The sequence below is a fragment of the Nerophis ophidion genome, linkage group LG13 (assembly GCF_033978795.1).
Source record: "Nerophis ophidion isolate RoL-2023_Sa linkage group LG13, RoL_Noph_v1.0, whole genome shotgun sequence".
NCBI classification, from domain to species: Eukaryota; Metazoa; Chordata; class Actinopteri; order Syngnathiformes; family Syngnathidae; genus Nerophis; species Nerophis ophidion.
The window spans coordinates 45,799,923-45,823,176 of record NC_084623.1 but is presented as its reverse complement, the minus strand read 5'-3'; the positions used below and the strand labels follow the sequence as shown (position 1 = coordinate 45,823,176).

Genomic DNA, 23,254 nt, shown 5'->3' with positions numbered 1-23,254 from the left:
ACAATAAGCAGATAAGGGATTTTGTCGTAGCACGCGACGCCATCACGCGAAACACCATAACCACGAAACATCGTTACAACAAAAGGCCGAAACCATGAAACGTCGTAATAGGAAACGTCGTAATACGAAACGTCGTAATGTGAAAGGTCGTAATACTACAAAACGTTGTAATACAAAAGTCTCAAATGTCGTATTACGAAACGTCGTAATGCGAAAAGTTGTAGCACGCGACGCCGTCACGAGAAACACCATAACCACGAAACATCGTTACCACAATTGGCCGAAACCATGAAAGGTCATAATACGAAACGTAATACGAAACGTCGTAATACAAAACATCGTCATTTGAAGGGGCATAATTACAAACAACGTATTACAACACGTCGTAATAAAAACCTCTTAAATGTTGTAATACGAAACGTCATAATACAAAACGTCGTAATACGAAACGTCGTAATACGAAACGTCGTAATACGAAACGTAATACAAAAAATCGTATCTTGAAGGGACATAATTCCAAACAACGTATCACAAAACATTGTAATACAAACGTCTCAAATGTCGTAGTACGAAACGTCGTAATACGAAACGTCTGAAACGTCGTAATACGAAACGTCGTAATACAAAACGTCGTAATACGAAACGCCGTAGCACGCGACTCCTACACGCGAAACACCATAACCACGAAACATCGTTACCACAAAAGGCCGAAACCATTAAACGTCGTAATACGAAACGTCGTAATACAAAACGTCGTAATACAAAACGTCGTAATATAAAATATCGGTATTTGAAGGGGCGTAATTCCAAACAACGTATTACAAAACGTCGTATTACAAACGTCGTATTACAAACGTCGTAATACAAACGTCGTAATACAAACGTAATACAAACTTCTCAAATGTCATAATACGAAACATTGTAATGCGAAATGTCGTAATACGAAACGTTGTAGCACACGACGCCGTCACGCGAAACAGCATAACCACAAACATCGTTACCACAAAAGGCCGAAACCATGAAACGGAGTGACGACTATATGATGTAACAGAAAATGGTGTACCACAAAATGCCGATACCACCGAATACCGCAACATGAAACGTCGGCCAAATATGATTCCACGGATGTTGTCATTCATCCAGCTCATTGCATTCTCAGAACATTCAATCAATCACACCTGAACTCTTCAGTTTGTCTTTTGGCCTTTCATCCAATTAGGCTTCTTTACTTCATGCTCCGAAACTTCGACTTGGATTGGTGTTCCGTCGTAACACGAAATGCCGTAACAGAACATTGGGGAGAGAACACGTCAACTTCAGAGATTTAAACCAACCCCTGCAGACTTTGAGGCTTATGCTAATTCCACCATGCTGCCTGCACAACATATGTACTGTTATTCAATTTCTTTAAAATTGAAAAAGTTTAGTGCCTAACTTCTGTGTAAAATTACTGCTTCAGTTTTGACTTCACACATTAACAACTGTGGCATTAATGACTGTAAATCTACTCTCATTCTAGACACAATATGCAACGTTTTGACTTGATCGAAGTATTTAAAACATTTTAAGTTACTAAAATCAGTAAGAAAATCTCTTTGGAGGTCACCAGGAAGGGGGAAGGGTACTCTCTTGGTTCATTGGTTATCGAAACTGTCAATATGTCACACCACTCCAGTGGGCTGCTCTCCGACAGAAGGTATGACATTAAATATAATATATATAATATAAATACTAAAACCGTTCAGGGTAGAACAGCAGCTGCAAGGGGAGTCTGATGCCATGAGATTGACATAATTTATTAGAATACATTTTAAAAAGATGTCACTCTATGCTGAAGGCATGAGCTGACGTTCCTTGACATGTTTTAACACTCGTTTACATGCCTCATTTACATATTATTTACATAAATTATTGGGTTACACCAGTAGCACAGCCCGGGTTGTCAGCACCTGGGGAGAATCCGGTAATTGTTCCCCTTGGGCTATTTAAATGGGTTTTATTCCATTAGTCCAGTATACACCTAAGAAAAATGCCTTCGAGGGCAATGGAAACCATTAATTTGATTTGATTCATGACTTTATTTTCCTACATTCAAACAGTGTTACCGTTCAAACTTTGCGTAATGCAACAGTGGCCAAAAATATTCAACATGCTTGTTGAATAAAACCTCTGCCTTGTTTTTCATTAATATTGATGCTAGGGCTAGGCGATATGGCCTTTTTTTAATATCTCGATATTTTTAGGCCGTATCGCGATACACGATATATATTTCGATATTTTCCCTTGGTCTTGAATGAACACTTGATGCATATAATCACAGCATTATGATGATTCTATGTGTCTACATTAAAACATTCTTGTTCATACTGCATTAATATATGCTCATTTTAAACTTTCACGGAGAGAAAGAAATCACAACTAAGTCAGTTGACCAAAATTGTATTTATTAAACAGTTATTAAGCAGTGGCACAAACATTTATGTCATTTTAAAACAGAAAGTGCAAGATTGTCAGAGACATTTTAAGTGTCAAATAAAAATGAGCTGCGTAATAGGAAATCAAATAGTGTTCGTCCTTCGCTGTATGGTAGGTTACTACGGACGTTGTTAAATTCTGTTCTCGACTATTTTTTTCATACGCGTTGATGTGGAAATGTTTGCCTTTGCATTTTGATGGTGTGGGCGTGTGGCACCGAATGGTGATGTTGACATGCAGAGTACGCACTCTTCATTCTCTAAAGCAGTGGTCCCCAACCTTTTTGTATCCGCGGACCGGTCAACGCTTAATAATTTGTCCCGCGGTGGGGGTGGGGGGGTGTCCTTTTTTTTTCTTTTTCTTTTTTCTTTGTCATGAAAAAGGGACGTTTTTGTCATGAAAAGGGGAGGTTTTTGTGGTTAGTGCATTAATTGTAAGTGTATATTGTGTTTTCATGTTGATTTAATAAAAAAAAAAAAAAAAATTATTCTGCGGCCCGGCCCGGTGGTTGGGGACCACTGCTCTAAAGGATGACTTTTCAAATGATGCCACATATTAGCAGTAATGCTACTTTTTGTAGCAACGCTTTTGGCCCACACTTGACAAATTACGGTTGTCTGAGGGGTTAGTGCGTCTGCCTCACAATACGAAGGTCCTGCAGTCCTGGGTTCAAATCCAGGCTCGGGATCTTTCTGTGTGGAGTTTGCATGTTCTCCCCGTGAATGCGTGGGTTCCCTCCGGGTACTCCGGCTTCCTCCCACTTCCAAAGACATGCACCTGGGGATAGGTTGATTGGCAACACTAAATTGGCCCTAGTGTGTGAATGTGAGTGTGAATGTTGTCTGTCTATCTGTGTTGGCCCTGCGATGAGGTGGCGACTTGTCCAGGGTGTACCCCGCCTTCCGCCCGATTGTAGCTGAGATAGGCGCCAGCGCCCCCCGCGACCCCGAAAGGGAATAAGCGGTAGAAAATGGATGGATGGATGTTCGACATATTTCCACTTGAAGCCAAACCACCACCAGACGATGGACCCCCTGCTGTTTTTCTTGGGAATTAATTCTTCCTTCATTTGCACCTTCTTTCTCTCGTATTACCACTCGCACGACTCTGCTAACGTCACAGCTAACATTACCCATGCCGCTACCTCTGCTCCGCGAGGGCGTATACGTATGTGACGTATGACGTGACCGTATGTGAGTAAGTGCGCTTGTCTGTGAGAAGGAGAGACAGAAAAGAGCGAGAAGAGCCTGTAGTGTAATGCCCGCAGCTAAAAGCAACTGCGTGAGAACATATACTCCAATATCACGATATTGTCATTTTCTTTATCGCACAGGGACAAACCCGCGATATATCGTGTGTATCGATATATCGCCCAGCCCTAATTCAGGAAATAATGTTGGTCATTATGGCGGCACTTAGAGAGCAAAGTGTTTTCTGAGGTGGTACTTGGTAAAAAAAAAAAAAAAAAAATGTCTAAACCAACTGCACGAGGACACAGCTGTGGTAAAGATCAGCTGTGCTCGGCAGCTCATCACATGATCATTGATCTGTCACGCCCATGGGGTTTATGTTTTGTTTTGGTCATGTTCGGTTTGGTTTTCTGGACATTCAGTTCTTGTTCCTGCACTTCCTTGTTTTTCTTATTTCCATAGCAACTGATTAGTTTCCACCTTGTCTTCAAGTCACGTCCATGTCCTCAGTTCTCACACCTGTTAATAATTATCATAGCTAATATTTAAGCCACAGTTACCAGGTAGTCAGCATGGCAACTTCATGTCCCTCAACTCCTTTCATGCCATGCCATGCCTAGTTTCCCTCCTGCTCATGCCACGTAAGTTTTTGATTTTGTTATGTCACAGTTGTTGAGTTTTGTTTGTTTTGTCTATAGTCATGCCATAGTGCTATTTTTTGTTCTTTAGTCAAGTTTGTTCTCCGCCCTCGTGCACGCCTTTTGTTTTGGCTTTCTTTGTTTGTAGTTTAATAGAGTATTAAATAAAAATGTACTTACATTTACGTCTGGCTCGTGCCAACTTTCCTTTGGATCGGAGAAACAATCCAAGTCATAGTCCAAGTCGTGACATGATCAAAAAAAAGCAGATATTGGGCCTGCGATCCAATCCCATGATCATGATTGGGAAATCTCTATTAGAAAGTAAAGCTTCCACTATGTACTAAAAAAACTGTGCTTTAATTTGGTCCAAATCAACATTACCTATTCTATTTACTTACTGCCCAGTGGTTAGAGTGTCCGCCTTGAGACTGGAAGGTCGTGAGAGAATCCTTTTTTAATTTTTTTTTTTTTTCTTTGTCATGAAAAAGGGACGTTTTTGTCATGAAAAGGGGAGGTTTTTGTGGTTGGTGCACTAATTGTAAGTGTATATTGTGTTTTTTATGTTGATTTAATAAAAAATAAAAATAAAAAATACTTTTTTAGTTTTTAAATAAAAATGAATAAAAAATTATTCTGCGGCCCGGTACCAATCGGGCCACGGCCCGGTGGTTGGGGACCACTGGTGTAAAGCACGTCGTCACTGGACTCTAGAGCAGCAGAGACGCCTTCTCTGGACTGACGAGTCAGGCTTTTCCATCTGGCAATCTGACGAACGAGTCCGGGTTTGGAGGTTGACAGGAGAACGCTACATTTCGGACTGCATTTGGTGGAGGAAGAATTATGGTGTGGGGTTGTTTTTCAGGAGTTAGACTTGGCCCCTTATTTCCAGTGAAAGGAACTTTGAATGCTCCAGGATACCAAAACATTTTGGACCATTCTATGAGATGGCACTTCAAGTTCATATGTGAATGAAGGCAGGTGTCCAAATACTTTTGGCAATATAGTGTGCCATGCAATGGACGAGGCACAAAAACCCAAAGTCCTGTAGCTGAAGTGAGCATACTCTTGCTGGCACACTTCTAGTGGTCCAGTTAAACATCTTATTAGATGTATAGTATGGTCGTTCACACATACAGAAAGTCAGTGTGAGTACAAACCACATTTCTTCTTACCAGCGCCACAAATTGTGTTGTTCCACTGCTGGCCTTAAGTTGTGGAGGTTGTCGGTGCCTCTTGACATCATTAATGAGACTTTGTCCTTGGCCTCATCCCCAGCAGGTTCTGCAGCTCGCTCAACACATGAATAAATAAGACAAGGAGAAGTAGATGTTCCACTTGAAACGAATTGACTTTTTCCTCATGAATAATAATGTCTTCTTTAAATCATACAAAGACATATCTCCCATCTGGATTGAAAATCTTCTTTTTTTTTTTTTTTTGTTTCTTCTGCTGATAATGTGAGGCTTGCACACATTTGAAGACAAGATTTCACAACACGTTGTGGTATGTTGGATCTGGACTAGGGCTGCAACTAACAATCATTTCGATAGTCAATTAATCAACTATTATCTTAAAGATTAGTCTGATAATAAAACATACACACTTTTAATGGCTCTAATTTTCCATCGACTTCTAAATGCATCTTAAATTGTTTTTGGCATATGCTTACTAACCACGGGGCTTCACGGTGGCAGGCGGGTTAGTGCGTCTGCCTCACAATACAAAGGTTCTGCAGTCCTGGGTTCAATCTCAGGCTCGGGATCTTTCTGTGTGGAGTTTGCATGTTCTCCCCGTGAATGCATGGGTTCCCTCCGGGTACGCCGGCTTCCTCCCACTTCCAAAAACATGCACCTGGGGATAGGTTGATTGGCAACACTAAATTGGCCCTAGTGTGTGAATGTGAGTGTGAATGTTGTCTGTCTATCTGTTTTGGCCCTGCGATGAGGTGGCGACTTGTCCAGGGTGTACCCCGCCTTCCGCCCGATTGTAGCTGAGATAGGCGCCAGCGCCCTCCCGCGACCCCATAAAGGGAATAAGCGGTAGAAAATGGATGGATGGATGGATGGGCTTACTAACCACAAAGATGACTAATTCATCCATAAATATTTATTGATACTGTATCTGTGCTGCTCATTCAGCTGTTACAAAATCCATCCATCCATCCATCTTCCGCTTATCCGAGGTCGGGTCGCGGGGACAACAGCCTAAGCAGGGAAGCCCAGATTCTCCTCTCCCCAGCCACTTCGTCCAGCTCTTCCCAGGGAATCCTGAGGCGTTCCCAAGCTAGCCGGGAGACATAATCTTCCCAATGTGTCCTGGGTCTTCTCCGTGGCCTGCTGCCGGTCGGACGTGCCCGAAACACCTCCCTAGGGAGGCATCCTGACCAGATGCCCGAACCACTTCATCTGGCTCCTCTCGATGTGGAGGAGCAGGGGCTTTACTTTGAGCTCCTCCCGGATGGCAGAGCTTCTCACCCTATCTCTAAGGGAGGGACCCGCCTCTTGGCGGAGGAAACTCATTTCGGCCGCTTGTACCCGTGATCTTGTCCTTTCGGTCATAACCCAAAGCTCACGACCATAGGTGAGGATGGGAATGTAGATGGACCGGTAAATTGAGAGCTTTGCCTTCCGGCTCAGCTCCTTCTTCACCACAACAGATCGATACAGCGTCCGCATTACTGAAGACACCGCACCGATCCACCTGTCCCCCTCATGATCCACTCCTTCCCTCACTCTTGAGCAAGACTCCTAGGTACTTGAACTCCTCCACTCCTCCATCAAATTAGTTAAAGGTTTATTAGCACTCTGAACTTCTCTCTACGTCTGTGTACACAACGGCGTTTTAAAAAGTGATACATTTTACTTTTTGAAACCGATACCGATAATTTCAGATATTACATTTTAAAGCATTTATCGGTCGATAATGTCGGCAGTCCGATATTATCGGACATCCCGACTTTCATCCCATTAAATTTTTTGAACGTTGGTGTTCCAGGCAATCTTATTTTCAATGAATGTATAGGATAGGCAAATACAAGCCTATTCCTTTTTCAGCCATTCTTTTTTTTTTCTTTTTGTGTGTGAATGTGTATTATTGTTATGTATAATCTGTGTCGTTTAAATTGATCACACAAAATGTTTGATTATATGACCGGAATAAACTCATTTCATTCATGCTGAATGGCAATGTTTTAACCTTCTCTACTTATGAATAAAATGTAGGATTCAACCTGCTGATCACAGTAGAAGCATTTAAGTCTCACCTTAAAACTAATTTGTATACTCTAGCCTTTAAATAGACTCCCTTTTTAGACCAGTTGATCTGCCGTTTCTTTTCTTTTTCTCCTATGTCCCACTCTCCCTTGTGGAGGGTGTCCGGTCCGATCCGGTGGCCATGTACTGCTTGCCTGTGTATCGGCTGGGGACATCTCTGCGCTGCTAATCCGCCTCCGCTTGGGATGGTTTCCTGCTGGCTTCGCTGTGAACGGGACTCTCGCTGCTGTGTTGGATCCGCTTTGGACTGGACTCTCGCGACTGTGTTGGATCCATTATGGATTGAACTTTCGCAGTATTATGTTAGACCCGCTCGACATCCATTGCTTTCCTCCTCTCCAAGGTTCTCATAGTCATCATTGTCACCGACGTCCCACTGGGTCATTTTTGTCACCGATGTCCCACTGGGTGTGAGTTTTCCTTGCCCTTATGTGGGCCTACCGAGGATGTCGTAGTGGTTTGTGCAGCCCTTTGAGACACTAGTGATTTAGGGCTATATAAGTAAACATTGATTGATTGATTGATTCTGTAATGGAGGACTTGACCAGAACATGTTATAAATTAATTTACACAATATTTCAGCCAGCCAGAAATATTTGTTTCCTAGTTTTTAAGTACTTCATCAAAGTTACATTTATTTACAGATTACATGTTTTAAACTGCTAAGCCGTTTTGATCTTTGAATAAATACAGAGCAATTTGGTTGGAACATTGATTCAGTAAACCCTTTGCTTTAGAATGTCTTAAAAAACTGAGTCACCTATCTTGACTTTTACTTTATTTGTAGACACTCACTGTTGGTGTAGTGTGTATATATTGAACCTTTTAATCAAAAACATGTTCAGTTCAATAGCTGGAAGGAGTTGTCTTGGATTATGTTGTAAATGATAAGCTGCAGCGTTTGTGTAATATTCTCTGTTTTCTTATGTTGTTGGACAGCTCCTGGCCACTCTGTGCGTTTACTAATATTGAATTATTTTTATTCCTTCCTATCCTCCTGACCTTTCTATATGATTACATCACGATTCCCCATCAGTGCTGTGACATTTCCTTGCCTACCCTATGGGTTCATTACAGACCTCGTGGGTCCAGACAACAAGCAAGGCCTGCAAGTTCAGAGGCCAAACCAGGTGGTGATGGAATTGTTGTTAGGATTATTCTGATTATGCATGTCAGTGGTTCTCAAATGGTGGTTGGGGGTACTTGAAGGTATGCCAAGGGGTACGTGAGATTTTTTTTTAAATATTCTAAAAATAGCAACAATTCAAAAATCCTTTTTAAATATATTTATTAAACCACTTATGTATGTAATATTTGTTGAAATGCTCTCGTTGGATAAGGTTTTATTATACTTTTTTGTTGGTCTAATCCACTGGTTCTCAACCTTTTTTCAGTGATGTACCCCCTGTGAACATTTTTTTAATTCAAGTACCCCCTAATCAGAGCAAAGCATTTTTGGTTGAAAAAAAGAGATAAAGAAGTAAAATACAGCACTATGTTATCATTTTCTGATTTATTAAGTTGTATAACAGTGCAAAATATTGCTTATTTGTAGTGGTCTTTCTTGAACTATATGGAAAAAAAAAGATTTAAAAATAACTAAAAACTTGTTGAAAAATAAACAAGTGATTCAATTATAAATAAAGATTTCTACAGATAAAAGTAATCATCAAATTAAAGTGGGGATTGTAATAGAGATCCATCTGGATTTATTAACTTAAATCTAAACACTTCTTCACAAAAAAATAAATCTTTAACATCAATATTTATGGAACATGTCCACACTGAATATTGCATTGTTGCATTTCTTTTCACAGTTTATGAACTTACATTCATATTTTATTGAAGTATTATTCAATAAATATATTTATAAAATATTTTTGAATAGTTGCTATTATTAAAATATTTAAAAAAAAATCTCATGTACCCCTTGGCATACCTTCAAGTAGCCCCAGGGGTATGCGTACCCCCATTTGAGAACCACTGGTCTAATTGAGTATTACATCTACTGTATATTTACTTAAGTCCTTGGTGAGAGGACTTTGCAGAACTCATCATTTTGCTATTAGATCCTCCATGTATGATAAATATTAAAGTACGGTGGCTGATAGGCTGACCCTCTAGTATTTTGCAAAATTGCGATTGTGTTTAGAGCCAATGTGAGGTCCTCTATTCTGCCCATTAAATCCAATAAGCAACCAAAAAGCACCAACAATATTTAATTTACATTTCGTGACTTCAATAACCAAGTATTAGTGATTTTTTATTTATCTATTTGTTATTATAAGCGCTAACGCAGATACACTATTTATAGCGATGCCGTGATCACGAGGTGTGTATGATGTTTACATTATCGAGTGATCAGCTGCTTCCTGTAAGTTTTTTCTAGATCATAAATCATGCATCTCACCTGGATAGATAGAAGGCTGAGGATGTATTCTCAAAAGTTGCTACACTTTGACAGCCAAATTAGACTCGGAAATGGAGCAAACAACATGAAAAGAGGCTTGGCTTGACCCTCATTTTATTCGCGAGAATTATGAGATATTTTTCATCGACATGGAAATTTATGAACATCCTATATCAGTCGGCATCTTAATGACAGCAGCCCTTATACAGTAAGTGATGTTTTATTATGTTTGTTGGCTCTCATGAAGTGAGTAAAAATCGGTGATGATAAAAAAAAAAAAGCAAACGTGATACGTTTTTTAAAGTAATGCAACCCATATGCTTAAAATGATCAAAATACACAAATATTAAATGTTACAAATTTGCCCGTTACTACATTACATGTATTCTTAAATCATGTACATAAAACTTCAAAAACCTCAAAGGAGGTGTTTGGATGATTTTAAGGGCGTTATAGGCAGAAGAGAGCGGCTCCATTATAAGTAGACTTTTGATGAAATTTAATATTTAGATTGCATTAAAAAAATCCCTCATTGTCATGTCTCATAATGATTGTGAAAGATAGGGAAAAATTCCCCATAATGCAGTTCCCCTTTAATTCTTCCAGCAATTAAAACAAAAACAAAATTATATTGATAAATAAAACAACTAGTGAAGTTGGCACGTTGAGTAAATCGTAAATAAAAACAGAATACAATGATTTGCAAATCCTTTTTAACTTATATTCAATTGAATAGACTGCAAAGACAAGATACTTAACGTTCGAACTGGAAAACTGTTATTTCTTGCAAATATTAGCTCATTTGGAATTTGATGCCCGCAACATGTTTAAAAAAAGCTGGCACAAGTGGCATAAATGACTGAGAAAGTTGAGGAACGCTCATCAAACACTTATTTGGAACGTCCCACAGGTGAGCGGGCTAATTGGGAACAGGTGGGTGCTGAGATTGGGTATAAAAGCAGCTTTCATGAAATGCTGAGACATTCACAAACAAGGATGAGGCGAGGGTCACCACTTTTTCAACAAATGCGTGCGCAAATTGTTTAAGAATATTTCTCAATGAGACATTGCAAGGAATTTAGGGATTTCACTATCTACGGTCCGTAATATCATCAAAAGGTTCAGAGATTATGCAGAAATCACTGCACGTAAGCGGCTAAGCCTGTGACCTTCGATCACTCAGGCGGTACTGCATCAAAAAGCAACATCAGTGTGTAAAGGATATCACCACATGGGCTCAGGAACACTTCAGAAAACCACTGTCAGTAAATACAGTTTGTCGCTACATCTGTAAGTGCAAATTAAAACTCTACTATGCAAAGCGAAGGCCATTTATCAACAACACCCAGAAACTCCAACGGCTTCGCTGGGCCCAAGCTCATCTAAGGTGGACTGATGCAAAGTCTGACGAGTCCACATTTCAAATAGTTTTTGGAAACTGTGGACGTCGCGTCCTCTGGAACAAAGAGGAAAAGAACCATCCGGATTGTTACAAGAGCAAAGTTCAAAAGCCATGTTAAAAAGTGATGGAATGGGGGTGTATTAGTGCCCAAGGCATGGGTAATTTACACATCTCTGAAAGCAACATTAACACTGAAAGGTACATACACGCCTTTTGTGTGTAACTGTGCCAGCTCCCTTGAACATTTTACACGTACTAAATATTGATGCAAAACAGTGGCCGCAGAACAGTTTCTGTCTTGATAAATCAGATTGCGAGTGTTTAATGATTCTTTTTAGCGTCTCCTCCCAGCAGTGTGGGTGTTTTTCTAATCTGCATATGTTCTGCATAGCCATTAAGACCGACATGCTAAATTAATTGCGCGTGTAATTTTGCTCACAAGCTTCATAGATCCGCTTTGTAGTGTGCTATCAATTTTGCACATGTTTTAGTACACGCAAAATGCAAACCTTTAGTAGATCAGGCTGCCAGACAACCCTGCTGCCGTTTAACACAAACACCCTTCTATTTCCGGATAAAGATTTTATAGTTTCCCTCCAAAACTGCACCAGAGGCCTGACTTACATTTTGCAGCCTTTGTGGTCCTGATAAGAAAAATGAGACGGGATTCAAACATGTCTGGGGAGAAGAACTTGAGCCTCTCCATCCTGACAAACATTCCCGCGCATTTGAAATACCCACGCTTGAGCAAGGTCGTTTAGTTTTTGAGAAAGTCAAAGCTTTAAAGTTACTAATTTGCCTCCAGTCTAGAGAGTTTGGTGGTGATCGCTCACTCATCCTCTTTGGTAGAGCGGGGTTGGGGTTGGGGAGGTGGGGGAAATCATGCATAGCTGCTGGCTTTTAGGGAAAGATAACTAAGTGTGGCGAAAAGAGATATGCAAAAATACCCGAGAGCAAACATAAATTCGTAAATGTTGAGTTGAGGCGTGTCACCCTGAGACTGTTGGATACAATTCACATGATAACGCTAGGAGGTGTTACATAGTCCTGGTTCAAATCAGGTGGCCATCAACAAAGAAGTAGAGTTGTCCCGATACCAGTATTTGATACTGGCACCAAAATGTATTTTGATACTTTTCGATACTTTTCGAAAAAAAAGGGGACCGTAAAAATTGCATAATTGTCTTTATTTTAACAAAAAATCTAAAGGTACATTAAACATATGTTTCGTATTGCAATTGTGTCCTTAAATAAAATAGTGAACATTAGGGCTGGGCGATATATCGATTTACTCAATATATCGCGGGTTTGTCTTTGTGTGATATAGAAAATGACTATATCGTGATTTTCGAGTATACGTTCTCCCGCAGTGGCTTATAGCTGCTGGCATTATACTACAGGCTCTTCTTCACTCTTTCCTGTCTCTCCTTCTCACAGACAGCAAGCGCACCTTTTTACATACGTCACATACTGTCGCGTCAGACGCCCTCGTGGAGCAAACAGATAGCGGCATGGGTAACGTTAGCTGTGATGCTAGCGGAGCCGTGCGAGTGGTAATATGAGAGAAAGAAGGCGTCGAGGGCATTGGGTAAGCCCGTAGTGTGTCTCTGTTCCGCGGCCTTGATGTATTGTGCAGTTGCTAGTCCAAAGTCAACAACAGGTGTGTGTCCATGAGAGACAAGAAGGGAGTTTGTTGTGTCTTCGCCGCACTGTCCTTCGGGAGAGTCTCGACGCCAGGGAAACAATCCAAGTTAGAATGTTTTTTAAGCGGGTGAAAATAAAATTTGCTTTTCACTCTAAATTGTCAATGACTGGTCCTCAAAAACTGCGGGTTAGACAGTCCGATGTGATCCACAGTTCTTTCCGCATCCTCCAATCATTTGTGGCAGCTTTGGGGTACTTTGAAGACTGCCAGCTACTTCCAATTTGTCGACAAACCAGAGCAAGGCTTACTCCAATCAGCAGATGTCCTGTTGTCATAATTCCGAATAGGTAGATAGAAAAGTGTTGCCATGCACGCAGCACTCCTTCTTCTCCCAAGAGTCCGTTGTGTGTCCAGCAACAACCGCTTCGTCACGACAGCAGGTTCCCCCAAACCCAAGATCTTGTCAATTTTGTTGAGGTCAGTTAAATAGTTCCAATGTTTAGATTTCGAGAGCAGTGCAAAAAGAGGCAACAAGAAAGTTAAGACAAGACAATAAAGCAAGCAGGAGAGGAAAGGGGAGCATCCACCCTCGATGTGTGCCAGAGAACAGACAACCGTAATTTGTCAAGTGTGGGGCAGAAGCGTTGCTACAAAAAGTAGCATTACTGCTAACATGTAGCATCATTTGAGAAGTCACCTGCTAGAGAATGAAGAGTGCTTACTCCGCATGTCACCATCTCCACACCCACAACATCAAAATGCCGAGGCAAACATTTCTAGATCAACACCGTTAGAAAAAAAAATAGTCAACAACAGAAAGAGATGACTGTTATGTTGCGATCAAGGATTTGACCCCAGGATGCAAAGACGGGAGGCGAGGCTGAATCACAAAATAGATTAATATTGAATGAGTCCAAAAGGGTTAAACTAAAGGCGATTGGGGTGACGTGCACACCATGGAAGGACAAACAAAAGCAGGACCCTCGGTGGTCGGCAAGAAGGATGGCCAGGACGCACTGGGTAAAGGCAAAAAGGATCCAACACAAAATCCTTTTTACTTCAGAGGAACTATGGAACAAAAACAAGAGGTGAGGAATAATGACAAAAAAAAGGAGAGACAACGTACCAAGCTGGATGATGCGAATTAGGCATGTGCACAAGGAATGTTCAGGAGACAATAACCGGCAGGGAACAGCTGGCGGTGACAAACTTAAATACTGCCGGGTAGCGATTTGTTGCAGGTGTGCCTAGCTGGGGACTAATTGATAGAGGGAAAAAACTGACACAAAAAACTAAGAGAAGACAGGGAAATAACAAAAACATAATAACGTCCACAGGAACCTACCATATAGGGAAGGACGAACACTATCCATCCATCCATTTTCTACCGCTTATTCCCTTTTGGAGTCGCGGGGGGCGCTGGCGCCTATCTCAGCTACAATCGGGCGGAAGGCAGGGTACACCCTGGACAAGTCGCCACCTCATCGCAGGGCCAACACAGATAGACAGACAACATTCACACTCACATTCACACACTAGGGCCAATTTAGTGTTGCCAATCAACCTATCCCCAGGTGCATGTCTTTGGAAGTGGGAGGAAGCCGGAGTACCCGGAGGGAACCCACGCATTCACAGGGAGAACATGCAAACTCCACACAGAAAGATCCCGAGCCTGGATTTGAACCCAGGACTTCAGGAACTTCGTATTGTGAGGCAGACGCACTAACCCCTCTGCCACTATTTGATTTCCTATTATGCAGCTCATTTTTATTTGACAGTCATTGAAATATCTTGTGTGACATCATGCACAAAAGTGCACTTTATTTTTTTTAAACTATTGTAGTGGTGTTCTGTACAAATAGTTCACTTTAATTTAGTGTTGTTTTGATATGTCATCTTAGTGACATGCACAAAAGTGCACTCATAGCTTGTTTTAAAATGTCTCTGACAATCTTGCACTTTGTTTTGAAATGACATGAATGTTTGTGCCACTGCTTAATAACTGTTTCATCAATGCACTTTTGATTATGTGGTCCTGATGGCTTCATCTGGCCGGGATCTTCAGCTCTCACTGGATCGGTTCGCAGCCGAGTGTGAAGCGACCGGAATGAGAATCAGCACTTCCAAGTCCAAGTGCATGGTTCTCGCCCGGAAAAGGGTGGAGTGCAATCTCCGGGTTGGGGAGGAGACCCTGCCTCAAGTGGAGGAGTTCAAGTACCTAGAAGTCTTGTTCACGAGTGAGGGAAGAGTGGATCGTGAGATCGACAGGCGGTTCGGTGCGGCGTCTTCAGTAATGCGGACGTAGTATCGATCCGTTGTGGTGAAGAAGGAGCTGAGCCGGAAGGCAAAGCTCTCAATTTACCGGTCGATCTACGTTCCCATCCTCACCTATGGTCATGAGCTTTGGGTCATGACCGAAAGGATAAGATCACGGGTACAAGCGGCCGAACTGAGTTTCCCCCGCCGGGTGGCGGGGCTCTCCCTTAGAGATAGGGTGAGAAGCTCTGCCCTCCGGGGGGAACTCAAAGTAAAGCCGCTGCTCCTCCACATCGAGAGGAGCCAGATGAGGTGGCTCGGGCATCTGGTCAGGATGCCACCCGAACGCCTCCCTAGGGAGGTGTTTAGGGCACGTCCAACGGGTAGGAGGCCACGGGGAAGACCCAGGACACGTTGGGAAGACTATGTCTCCCGGCTGGCCTGGGAACGCCTCGGGCTCCCCCGGGAAGAGCTAGATGAAGTGGCTGGGGAGAGGGAAGTCTGGGCTTCCCTGCTTAGGCTGCTGCCGCCGCGACCCGACCTCGGATAAGCTGAAGATGATGGATGGATGGATGCACTTTTGCTAAATTGACTTAGTTGTGGTTTTCCCTCTATGCATGAATGTTTAAAATGAGCATATATTAATGCAGTATGTACAAGAATGTTTTAATGTAGACACAAAGAATCATCACATTGCTGTGATTATATGCATCAAGTGTTCATTCAAGGCTAAGGCAAAATATCGAGATATATATCGTGCATCGCGATATGGCCTAAAAATATCGAGATATTAAAAAAAATGCCATATCGCAAGGCCATAAGACAACTTGTCTTTTAGTAGAAAGTAAACAAACAAAGGCTCCTGATTTAGCTGTTGACATATGCAGTAACATATTGTGTCATTTTCCATTCCATTATTTTGTCAACATTAATAAGGACAAGCGGTAGAAAATTATTTTTCAATCTACTTGTTCATTTACTGTTAATATTTATACTTAGACTTCCTTTTATTGTCATTCAAATGTAAACTTTACAGTAGCTTGTGTTAGTGCAGGATAAAAGAATTTGCCTTGGCTCAAAAAAGGTTGTAAAACACTGCTTTAAGTAATAGCCCTCTATTAATGCAGACTCAGCTTTTCATATCGCTTCTGCAAGCCTTTGACTTTCGAACTGGGTTCTACTTGATGAAGGAGCAAGCCCCCCAGGAGCAAAGATGGAGCTCACCTGAAACTACTCCTTTATCGTCTGCACTAAATGATCATCTGTTAGGCAGGATGAAAAGGTGCCTTGTCTGACTGGTACTTAGTCACCTACCTAAAAAAAAGCCTTGCATCTCCCCTCTACTTGACCTTAGCGCCAGGACTAAAAGCTAGACACTTGTTTTGATATACAGTAGAATCATTATAAAAAGGTCTTGCTAAAAAAAACAACCAACAAACATGACCCCCTGCAGTACCTGATTAAGACCTCTGGTCTAGTGGTGATGACAAAGACATTGTTGGTCTAACGCAGTGGTTCTTAACCTTGTTGGAGGTACCGAACCCCATGAGTTTTATATGCGCATTCACCAAACCCTTCTTTAGTGAAAAATATTATTATTATTTTTATTTTTCAAATTCAAGCCAAAGTTATATGCTTTCGATAACACTTTAGTATTAAGTAACAAAGACTTAAGTTGGCGTTATTTGGACACTAGTGGAACATATTCCAAGTAACGACTTAGAGTTATTTGGTTAGGGTTAGAGGGTTAGGGCCAGGGTTAGATTGTTCGGGTTATAATAAGTCCATGCCGAATAAGGCATTAATAAGTACTTAATAATGACTAGTTAACAGCCAATTTGTTACTATTTTGCATTTTAATAAGCAACTAATTAATGGTGAATGTTCCCCATACTAAAGTGTTACCATGTTTTTTTACTGGTGCACAAAATGAAGCGTGCATGAACATCACACATCAAAGAACAAAACCAACACTGTGCATGAACTCAAAACAAATTACACACCTGCAAATCAGTGTGACTTCTGCTGTTGCCGTATCCGTAATACGCCGAAAGGGAGAAGTTTGTATTTACACGATGAGTCTGGTATGTCTTGACCTCCGCCGAACCCAGGTTAAGAACCACTGGTCTAACGTTTGATTACCCCTCTTTAATGATACTTTTTATATTCTTTCTAAAGAACAGGCGTTATATTTATTGTGTTTATGGGATACTTAGACAATCACACATTCAGATGTAGCAGTAAGTGGAAATGAGGAATCTGCGAACTTGAACAAAAAGATGAGTTGACCTAGTTGCTGCAGCTGGATTTGGGAGCCAGATAACAAGGAAAGTAGTTGAACGGAAACCCCGCCAGTTCTGATTTTTTAATGGCTGTTTTGTTGAAACACAATGTTACAAATGAGTATTGCAGTATTTGTCTTATTTTGCACAGTGTTTATTTCTAAATGGCTCCAATGGCTTCACAATAAAAATAACTTAATGTGTTCATTTATTGCAAAAGATTTGACCTAACAGTAGTTTGAAGGAAGAGCTGTTGCATATATTTATATCAGTTGATATCAGTATCCAAAATAAGTATTATTATTAATATTATTATTATTATTATTACTTTAGTATTATTAGTACACAATATTATGGAGGGAATGTGTCTTTTTTGCAATAAAACTAATTAATTGAAGTGAAAAAAAAAATATATATATTCCGACAAAAACATTTTTAGTTGTCATTTATTTTATTTTATTTGCAAACCGATTTTATAATTAAAATTCACTATGTTCAATAAGAGTTTTGCTTGCAATTTTTTTTTTTGGTTACAACTCCTTTTTTTTTTAGGTATAATTGTTATTTTTTTGTTGTTGTTGCAAATCTTTCTCTTTGTGTACAAAACATTTTTGTATCCCCCAAAAATATTTGGAACCCATTTTTTTGTTTGAAAAAAAATAAATAAATAAAAAATAAATATATATAATTTTTTTCCACATTCCCTCCATGATACTGTATTTATAGCCAAAAAAGGACCATAAAAAAGTGTATATATACATATATATATTATTATTTTTTTAAATGTCCTTTTTTTGGCTATAGATCAATGTTTTGGGTACAAATCATTTTTGTATACGTTTTTTTTCAAACAAAAATTTGGTTGCACATTTTTTTTGGGCAGGGGTTTAAACATCTTTTTTTGTGTTCTAAATTGTTGTTGTTTCTTGGTTGCAAGTCTTTCTTTTGGTTACAAATGCGTTGTGTAACTCCACCCCTTTTTTCGTACCACAACTCAAAATATTGTCCTTTAATTTCAAATCCAACTTTTTGCTTTTCTTTTGGTTGCAATTTTTATATTTTATTTTTTTGATTTGCAAATCTAATGTTTGCTTATACAAACAGAGACACATTTCTCTGCATGTAGTATAGGTTTAATCAGGTATTGGTAAGTAAACTAATTTCAAGTATGATCTCTGGACAATTTAGTCTCCAATTAACTAAGCTACGTGTGTTTTTATAGTGCGGGAGGAAACCTGACAAAGACAAATCTTAGGCAAGATTCAAACCCAAAACCAACTGCCACTTTCCACGGAATGGTAAACACAAAAGTTTGTGATGTAGATTTTACCATCTTTTATTGTTTGGTTTATACACATGATTAAATATTGACATCTTTAATCAAGTATATTTCTATAGCACAAACATGTTTGGCCATCACATTTTCTTCCTAATATCACAAACAGCAATGCTTATGTTCCTATTAAACTACTGTCAATGCCTTTTAAAGCACACCGCCGAAGTCATACAATCTTTAAAAAGGTTACACCAACACACGTAAATCCATCTTTCCACATCTACTTCCTCATTAATGGTCCGCTCAGTCAAGTTTAATCAGAATAGATTTGTTTGCGCAACTCAAAATTATAAATACGATTAAAACAAGAAGTATGCCATGCAGCAATTCTATAATTATTCAATTAAAGTGGTTATTCCATTATGCAACAAAGTGTCATATGCATGAACAGATACAAATATTTTTTTCTTTCTCTGACCTGATACAAAGTCATCAGTCCAAGGTGTAGTCGATGTACGCTGCCATAGGTTTCAGCTCACTTGTCAGCCTAATGAGGACAAGTGGTGCAGAAAATGGGCAGACAGCAGGATGACCCTCTTCTTGGGGAATTTCAGAACAAAACAAAAAAAACATGACAGAAGAGGCGACCAACATAAAGTATAATGCACGCTCTGTGTGAAGGAGATTCCTTTTCACTGAAATATCACAATAATAACACAAAGTCCACTAATGTAAATAAATGTTTATTTTGGAAAACATCTAGTTTTTTTGTACGAGGTGTAGGTGTTTTTTACGCGAGGGTTGGAAGGAGACGACACCACAAAGACGCTCAGGTTACTGGTTTTTTGTAACCCATGATGAGTGTGTGGGAGGTGGGTGCTACTCTATGTGATTGTTGTAATACCAGACGATGTTGTAGGTGCTTGATGGATGAATCCTTCGTCAATCCAGAGGGGCTCGGCAAAGAGGGTACCTTTGGGCAGGCGAGCGGTCGGGGGCTTTAGAGAAGCAACGAGGTCCGTGTCCAAACGAGGGTCCAAAGTCTGAAGGGAGGTCGAGATACACAACTCGAGCCCACGGGACAGGGAGGGTACTGTGGGAAGCACAAAGGACATGAGACACGGGAAAAACAAGGAGGACAGGAAGAGCAAGTAAACGAGGGAGGCCAGAGACTGAATGCTTACTGCGAAGAGTTAACGACGTTCCGGCGTATGCTCCAAGGGTCCACTGGCTTTTATGCTGCAGTCCTGATTATAGACAGGTGCGCTGATTGCTGATAGTCTGCAGCTTTGTCTTTGCGTGGGCGTGAAGTGACTGGCGCGTGCGGGGGCGTGATCTGGCTTGCTGCCAACATGAGTGCTGGAGAAACTTGCTGCCGGAGAATTGCGGGTTTAAGGCCATGCCGTGACAAATCGGACAGTTTTTGTGAAAACAGGTTACTCCCATTGCAGATTAATGCCACTCAAAAACGGTGATCCCCTCTGGCTGACTATTTTTGGTCCCGCTGCTGATTAGCATCTGGCAGCTAATTATGTGTCTCCATACACAGTGTAAAGCCGCTCCTTTTATTCTAATAATAATCACCTTCATTACGGCATACAAACTACTTTTCTTAGTATCTCAAGTGTTTTGATCAAGTAACCATATCACTGGTGAATGAGGCTAAACATATTACACACACAGTAAGAGGAAACAGGAGCAGACCAGAAGGCATGCTAAATACTAGGCTGGCTAGCTTTTTTTTTTTTTTTTTTGTAGTTGTGTACTATTGACTTTTTGTTCAAACAATACTATCCAATAAAATAGAATAGGTTGTACAAAACTCAAAACCAGTGTAGTTGGCACGTTGTGTAATTCAGAATACAATTATTTGCTAAATCTTTTCAACTGATATTCAATTGATTTGACTACAAATACAAGATACTTAATGTTTGAACTGAGAAACAACATTTTTTTTGCAAATCATTGACTTAGAATTTAATGGCAGCAACAAATTGAAAAAAAGTTGTTGCCACACGGGCATTTTTACCACTGTGTTACATGGCCTTTCCTTTTAACAACACTCAGTAAACGTTTGGGAACTGACAATACCAATTTTTAAAGCTTTTCAGGTGGAATTATTTCCCATTCTTGCTTGATGTACAGCTTAAGTCGTTCAACAGTCTGGAGTCTCCGTTGTGGTATTTTAGGCTTTATATTGCGCCACACATTTTCGGTTAGAGACAGTACTGGACTACAGGCAGGCCAGGCTAGTACCCGCACTCTTTTACTATGAAGCCACGCTGTTGTAACACGTGGCTTGGGATTGTCTTGCTGAAATAAGCAGGGGCGTCCATGATAACGTTGCTTCGATGGCAACATATGTTGCTCCAAAACCTGTATGTACCTTTCAGCATTAATGGTGCCTTCACAGATGTGTAAGTTACCCACGCCTTGGGCACTAATACACACCCATACCATCACAGATGCTGGCTTTTGAACTTTGCGCCTATAACAATCTGAATGGTTCTTTTTCTCTTTGTTCCGGGGGACACAACGTCCACCGTTTCCAAAAACAATTTGAAATATGGACTCATCAGACCACAGAACACGTTTCCACTTTGCATCAGTCCATCTTAGATGAGCCCAGGCCCAGCAAAGCTGGCGGCGTTTCTGGGTGTTGTTGATAAATGACTTTCGCTTTGCATAGCAGAGTTTTAACTTGCACTTACAGATGTAGTGACAGACTGTAGTTACTGTGGTTTTCTGAAGCCCATGTGGTGATATCTTTTACACACGGATGTGGCCTTTCGATGCAGTACCGCCTGAGGGATCGAAGGTCATAGGCATTCAATGTTGGTTTTCAGCCTTGCTGCTTACGTTTCTGTGATTTCTCCAGATTCTGTGAACCTTTTGATCACACCACGGATGGTGAAATCCCTAAATTCCTTGCGATAGCTCGTTGAGAAATGTGCACAGCACTTTTTAGCTCTTATTTCCGAAATTGTGTACACTACTGAATTGAAGTCTTAGGACCACTTATGTGGACACTTATACTGCCATCTGGTGGTGTCAGAAGACTATAACATACAATGGATTTTGGAAAAAAAAAGTGTAAAAATAAGAATTACCATGTCACTAAACATTGTTACTTATGGACTAAGTACATCATATCGAAAGATGATTCTTAGTTTTAATTCTAAATAGGGTTCAATAAGCCCAAATAGCAAAGAGAAATAAAAACAAGCATGTAAACAAACAGCTTGGGCCTTAAGAGGTTATTGAATAGTTGAAATCAATGCTAGCAGTTATAAAGCCTGATCAGAACATAAATATTCCCTTCTTTTTTTTTTAGTCTCATGCAAAATAAAGCACAATTACTATGGATAAATTATATTTTTTATTGTGATTCATTCGCAAAGCAAAGCGGTAGAACAATGGATTCACAAAGCAACCTTGTGATAATCTGATTGGAAAAAAAACAACACGATTGTAAAAACAGTTGTGTTACTAATTAACTCCCTTCCAGACAACACGAAGAATCCATTTCTGTTGCCAATATTATGCCGCCATTGAACCACAGAAGGTGACAAAGCACACAGCAGAGTATGAAGCCCTGCTTGACACATTCAGCCTGGTTGACCCCGAAATGCTCATGCAGGCGGTAACAACAACACTCAAGTCATCCACTTGCTCCCTTGACCCAACACCAACTCCTCTTGAAAGAAGCGTTTTAACTCCGTGGCCGAGGACATCCGTGCATCTTTTATTCGCTCGACTCAGCCAGGCGTGTTCCGCCTCACATTCATAACGGGTTCTGAGAGATATGTTATACCGCACTGGTACCGAAATGTATTTCAATACTTTTCAAAATAAAGGGGGTGTTATGATCTGATCAGGAAGGTGACCCCAGGATGCAGAGACGGGAGGCAAGGTAGAATTACAAAAAGGGAAAAATTTAATAAGTCCAAAAAGTGTAACAAAAGGCGATGGGGCAGAAGTGCACACCATGAATAAACAAAGTAAAACAGGTTCCTCGGTGGTCGGCAGGGGAAAAGGCCAGGGCGCACTGAGCACAGCAAAAAGTCCAACACAGAATCCTCTTTACCTTAGGGAGGCAAGGAAGCAAACACAAAGAGGTGAGGGACTTTGAGAAACGTTGTTCTTAAAGTGTTTGACTATTTGCTCACGCAGTTGTGGACGAAGGGGTGTACCTCGCCCCATCCTTTCTTGTGAAAGAATGAGCAATTTTTGGGAAGCTGTTTTTATACGCAATCAGGGCACCCACCTGTTCCCAATTAGCCTGCACACCTGTAGGATGTTCCAAATAAGTGTTTGATGAGTTGAATATGGGTTGAAAAGCATTTGCAAATCATTGTATTCCATTTATATTTATATCTAACACAATTTCCCAACTCATATGGAA

General features: G+C 40.5%; 1 protein-coding gene across 4 annotated transcripts in view; it reads left to right on the top strand.

Moving 5' to 3' along the window:
* The window catches only part of sphkap (SPHK1 interactor, AKAP domain containing), a 393,096-nt gene that overhangs the window by 16,885 nt on the left and 352,957 nt on the right, over window positions 1-23,254 (top strand). For all 4 annotated transcript variants that reach the window (XM_061919048.1, XM_061919045.1, XM_061919049.1 and 1 more), the window contains exon 3: window positions 18,796-18,871. In XM_061919048.1, coding sequence (XP_061775032.1) covers window positions 18,869-18,871 — 3 coding nt within the window. In that variant the 5' untranslated portion in view covers window positions 18,796-18,868. The remainder of the gene's footprint in view (window positions 1-18,795; window positions 18,872-23,254) is intronic.